The sequence below is a fragment of the Solanum lycopersicum genome, chromosome 2 (genome assembly GCF_036512215.1).
Source record: "Solanum lycopersicum chromosome 2, SLM_r2.1".
Classification (NCBI taxonomy): Eukaryota; Viridiplantae; Streptophyta; class Magnoliopsida; order Solanales; family Solanaceae; genus Solanum; species Solanum lycopersicum.
The window spans coordinates 68,542,624-68,548,623 of NC_090801.1; the positions used below are offsets into that span (position 1 = coordinate 68,542,624).

Genomic DNA, 6,000 nt, shown 5'->3' on the forward strand with positions numbered 1-6,000 from the left:
GTTAATTAGTGTAAGAATACACCGTCAACAAAAAATTCTTACACTAATAGTGTACTACTTTCTAGAATTTGAGCACTATTTGTTATGCGGCAGGACAGAAAATTAAAGTCTGCACATAATCATGCATCTTTATTTGGTATAAAGCCATCTTATGACTTTGCTGCAAGTTCTTTTGTCGCGTATAAATAAAGGATATAAACGAAAAGGGACCCAGCAATTGCTAGTTACTCCCTAGTACCCAATTCATTTTATCTGGTTCATGTTGACTTACGGTAGAAATATATATCATAAGAGGCTATTAATCTTGTAAATTATGCTTTACGAAATCTATATCTGACTAATAGTGCTTTAAAAAGTTATTTCATAATCAGGGTTAGTATAAGAGAATTTTCAAAGAACTATGTACAAATAACCACGTAAAGCTGAAGATCTCATTTCTCAGAGCGTGTTTGGATTGATTTGAAAATTGGTCAAATCTATTTTCAAGTCATTCTTTTAACTGCTGCAACTGTTGACAAATATTAAAATAACATATAATAAGTCAAAATACGACTTAAAATAAGTTAGAAAGTGTTTGATAAGATTAAAAATAACTTTAAAATAAAAAATAGATATCTCCCTATATTTTTTTTTTGACTTAAAAGTCAAGTTTGACTTTTTATTTTTTACTTAAACTACTACTTTTAAGTTAATTCAAAGAGACTCAAAGTTGTCTTCCTCCTAAATGTCTTTTCTCCTCTCTGTTTTCAATTAGCGTTTCCTTTTGCTGGTTAAACAATCAATTTAACACATGCCCTAAAACTTTAGCTACTTAGCTTTAAGATTCAAATCATTGTAGCAAAATAATTAGGCAATGCTAGTTACTGTCATAATTTGAATCCATGTAAAGAAATAAGTCACCAATATTCGATAGCATATTGTATAAGACATCCCCTCTACAGAATACAACATATTGGAGTTCGATAGAAAATGGAATCATTCATCTTGAGCAAAATGTAGAATGATCCAGTATCTTATCGACTGAAAAACATTAAGTAATTTTACATCATCTCTAACTCTGTATCTTACTCTTTTCGGGAGTGCCCTTTAAAAGGAAAACAAACAAAGTCATGTCTGTACAAGTTTCTAATGGGGAAAAAAATAACTGAAATCACACGGAGACAAAAATATAACTGTACTGATCTTTTAAGAAACGTTGATTTTACTTGATAGTGCGAGTTCTGATGACCTTTCTTGATGTTGTTGATGATTTCATATAAGATGTCCGTGGGAAGATATTTGAGCTTGGAAAATTGGTCTTTCAACAGTGATACTTAATGAACTCTCTTAAATAACTACGATGGGAGTTAAAGATCACTAATCTATACTTAAAATGTTTAAACAATTTCGAGAGAACCATTTGATCTTGTGGACACTGATCGGGTGGAACTGTTCTTTACAGAACGAGGAACAGATCTCGTAGAACCTTCTGTGGGAATAGTGGAATACTGCATGATCAATGTTTTCACTATCTGTCTGAATTTCCTTCTATAAGTTGGAAACTTAGAAACACTTCTAATCATTCCCACCATCCTGCCAAACCAACAGAATAAATTCTTCATCATTTACTACATGTATCATGACGACACACAAATTTTGCTTCAACACTGCAAACTTGTAATGAAGATATAAGCAAAGAGGCTTACCTTCGGCTTATGCCTTCAATTTGAGCTACCCTGAGAGAATCCTGAGGTGCTACGCTTCCATTTTCCCAGGCCTTAAAGCGTTCAGAGTTGCTGTCGAAAAGGACCACTTTCTCTAGGAACCTCATTTCACCCTCTTCTAGGCTCAGGACTCTAATTTGTTCCTTGAGGACCATAACTGGTTGGAAAAACCAGTCTAATAATCTGTCCTGAGGTCTGTTCAACTGAGTGATCTCAAGATCCTCTAGAAGGAACAATCCATCTGATCCGGATTTTATGGAATAAAAGATTATCTGTAGAAATGTATAACATGCTAAACCAACATTGATGACTGCAACATCAACTCCATGTTTTCCCTTCAACCAATCATCCAGGTCGTTGGGGGTTATCACTTTCTCGTCCAATAATTCCTTGCCCCTTATTTCACATGATTTCATCATGTTCTGCCACACCTTTTCATTGTTGTGACATGTCAATTACCCAATTTCACGGTTTATAAGACAAGAAAACTATGATTCTGTTTATGAAAGATAAGTCGAATTGTGTGACTATCTTATCTAAAAGCTTAAGTTATTAAAAGAGAAATGCTTTCATTTACTTAATTAATCTTCAAAGTATATATAAAGATGTTACTTGATTAATCTTCAAAGTATATATAAAGATGTTACTTGTTAGCATTTTGCAAATTAGCCATTTCTCATATTTGTCAGTATTTTGCAGATTAGGCAGAAAGGAAGGGACAAAGAAAAGCACACCTGCACCATTTTCACTTCTTGTATTGCCTCCCGCACTGATCTAGATGACGTTAAGCTTGGCACGAGCATTGCAGGTGCTTCAGCAAATATCGAGTTTAATCTACCTTGTACTGAGCTGTTTCGTTTCACAGAGTAATCTGACGAATTGGATCCCTTCTTGTTCCGATAACGAGGTCTGGCTGCGATTAAGATGATCAGTAACATTGACAAATATGAAAACCGTGTATACAGAACTAAGGGAGAACTCAAGTAATTACTTTGGAAGAATGGACCCTTCTCTAAGGTAAAGCCAATCATTTGTGTACTCATCAAACTCTGCCACCATTGCAACCACGAAAGCAACACCTCTTTGGAAGGACCTCTCCTGATATCACAGTTTTTAACTACAGATAAATCCGACGGTCACACTAAAACAGCAGACAGAACTGAGAAACTAAAGAGGCAACTACGGAATAAGTTACCTGATAGACGATAACAGCTCCATATAATCCAATGAAAAAACTGGAGAAAACAGCCATTATGACACTTCCAATGACAACAAGAGGCCACAGTAGGATTGTTAATCCCGCAATGGGAATGCAAGCAGTTTCAAGAAATGGGCCTTCGCGGCTTATCAGATCATGTATGAGTCTGTACCATCCTTTGAACAACATGAATGGGCTCTTTACTATGGCTATAGCAGTGTAAAGAGGAATTTCCACAATCAGTCCCAATAAACCAACCATGATACATCCTGGTACATGGATGAATCTGCAACACGACATTTTGCACATTATTTTTACTGGTTATCAAAAAGAGAATTGAATAGATACAAGTAGCCAAATAAGAAATCGGAACATTCTATATATATATAACTTTGATTGGTAGTATCCTTTTTTTTTTCTTTTTCCTGCTTGATATAAAACTCTTCCCACAAATCATATAAAATATTTTTGTCTTGTATTCTAGTTTATTTCTTATCATTTTCTGGACTAAATGCATTACCATTTTCCTTCTTTTCTTGATTTTTACTCTTTTATTCTGGAGCAACTACAAAGTTGTCTCTGCGTGGTTTCCAGTTCAAGCCGTGGAAACAACCATTATGGTAGACTGTCTACATCAACAGGTGTACCCCTTCCCCAACTTTGTTAACACAGGATATTTGTGCACCAGACTGTAATGTGTTCTTTGTGATTTGTGAGGGCACGGAGAAAGTCAAATCCATTTATTATTCTGAGTGCAAGGTAGTTTATTGACTTCGTCATCAAAATAATTTGTGGTAAGTTGAGTTTTAATAATAATATAGCCCTGTTAGAAAATGAAAACGTGTAGAAAATTCATTATGATTGTCCCCTATTTTTTACTAATTTTTTTTTTCTGACCTGAAAATTCGAATTTTCTACTCCATTTCCCTTTTTTTTTTGGTTTGTTGAAGAAAAAGAAAACAGAGAAAGGGAAATTAGAAAGAAACCTAAAAGGTTGAAGTTGAAGAGAAGCAGGGGAATGACGGAGTTCCTTCAAATACACTGGATATGAATGATAACACATATCTGCAAAATCTCTAACAGCAGTACAGCTACCTTTTATGGTTCCCCATGTTCCATCCTGAAAATTAAAACAACCTGATAAAAAACAATACTAAAGTATAGAACCAAAAGTCAAGAATTGGTTCTTACCAGAACGCAATGAACAAACTTGTTAAATTCATCGTCGTGTCTGAAAGCTTCAAAGGCAGAAATCCAAGGAGCAAAGAAACCATATCCAACTCCCACTAGAACACTACCAGCTAAGCTTAAACACAACCAAATACCAAATAAAGCTGGCAAACCGAACAACAAAGCTGCTTTAAGTGGTGCATCAAACCTATTAGTCCTGTTCAATTGTCAACAAATCCACATATTACAAAACAATTAAACTTTGTACAACATAAATGAATCGCCTTAGACATTTACTTGACAAGGGTGTAAATTGTCCAGAAAACATGTGCTGGGAACAGACATAAAATCACCCCAACATTTCCTATTATAAGTATTAGCCCAGCAATTGGACCCACCAACAAACCTGCAATCAGAAAAATTATGCAATTGAGAACCACCAACAGTAACACAGATCAAGACCTTCGCTATCAATAACAATCATAAAATAAACAAATTAGTACTACTTACTTTTGATAGCACCCAAAAATAAAGCAGAGCAAAACGCAAAAACAACATAAACACCCTGGAACCAAGAATTTACGTTGTTGGTCATGTTTTTTTTTTTATAGAAACTCAAGAATGAATTATAAAAGGCAACTAATAAAAATTTTAAAGAGAGAAGCTAGGCTGGAATTATATTGTGTTGGTCCATGGCGTAATTAAGGACGAGTTATAGTCATAGGAGGATTAATTTTTTTGTGAAATTTTGGTGTGCCTCTTTTCTTAAAATAAATTAGAATATCAATAATTATGCAGACTTTTCTTACTGGTTTAATTTCTTTCATCAATAACTAAAATAAGAATTACTAACTAGATATGTTTTTGTCTTCTAGAAACAGAGAGGCGATGAAGTCAGAAATATTATTGAAAAGCTTCAAAAAGAAATGTAGCTTCTAATACTTGATTTCTTCTCTTAATAGTTAAATGCACCTTAAGCTTATTTTGGAATGACAACGACTTTACAACTTATAATCCATGGCCTAAGCAAAAAATGAAAAAATAGGACAAACAAAATATTTTTTTTTTAAAAAAAACTAAAAGAGTAATAAGACAGATAAATTGAAATATGATGGTACAAAATATTTTCTTTTAAGAAAAACATATAATATTAAAAGTACTAAGGTCTTAAAATATTGATTGAATTTTTTGTCCTTTACAAGACTTTATAATAGATAAGAAAAATCATCTATTATTTTTTTCAAAGTATTATTTTCCTCAAATTATTCGTTAATTATCTTTATAAGATTTAAGAATTAAGAAGTCTTAAAATATATGATAAAAGAGATTAGACGCATTAATAATCAAAGAATCCAAAAAAAAATATGGCAAGAACAAAATATATTTTAAATATGATGATATCATAAAGCAGAATAAAATCACAATCACATTAGGAAAAATTAGGAATTTTACGACCATAATATGGCCTAAATTTGGCATAAAAGATCCCACAATTTACTTTTTGTGTCTAATAACTCAAATACATTTTTTTTCTCTAAATATTGGGCATTTTATTGCTAATATTGAGATCATTTATGTTATTGCTATAAACAAATCATTCATGACCTAATAATTTGTTTTAGCTTAGTGTTGAAATTTGTAAATCATTGGGACCATAATTATAAATTATAACTTTACTCTATTTCAACAAATTTGTGATCTATGGAGTAGCTTCTAGGTCTACATACATGTGCAATTAAAGTACACTAAATTAGTTATTACAGATATATCAGAATGTTTAAGGACTTTGAAATCAATTAAAATTATAATTATTAAATTTTTACTTATTTGTAATAAGTAAAAACTCTCAATATATAATACTTTAAAATAATGTTTTATTATTGTTTAAACTATATTGAAATTCCTATTATTTTTACACTTTAAAAAACA

General features: G+C 32.3%; 1 protein-coding gene across 1 annotated transcript; it reads right to left on the bottom strand.

The window, feature by feature from the left end:
* Positions 1-884: 884 nt before the first annotated feature.
* On the bottom strand, positions 885-4,979 carry LOC101253252 (uncharacterized membrane protein At3g27390). Its single transcript, XM_004233587.5, has 9 exons — positions 4,582-4,979; positions 4,369-4,477; positions 4,093-4,288; positions 3,888-4,021; positions 2,899-3,187; positions 2,695-2,801; positions 2,438-2,612; positions 1,686-2,134; positions 885-1,572 (listed from the first exon to the last, which is right to left on the bottom strand). The coding sequence occupies exons 1-9, from the start codon at positions 4,664-4,666 to the stop codon at positions 1,377-1,379; spliced, it is 1,740 nt and encodes a 579-aa protein (XP_004233635.1). The 5' UTR covers positions 4,667-4,979; the 3' UTR covers positions 885-1,376.
* Positions 4,980-6,000: the final 1,021 nt, after the last annotated feature.

Bases quoted from the DNA above. Each gene is read 5' to 3' on its own strand.
- LOC101253252 (XM_004233587.5), bottom strand. From the start codon at position 4,666: ATGACCAACAACGTAAATTCTTGGTTCCAGGGTGTTTATGTTGTTTTT. The intron at 4,478-4,581 runs GTAAGTAGTACT...TTCTGATTGCAG, and splicing joins ATTTTTGGGTGCTATCAAAA to GTTTGTTGGTGGGTCCAATT. The intron at 2,802-2,898 runs GTAACTTATTCC...CTGTGATATCAG, and splicing joins GAGCTGTTATCGTCTATCAG to GAGAGGTCCTTCCAAAGAGG.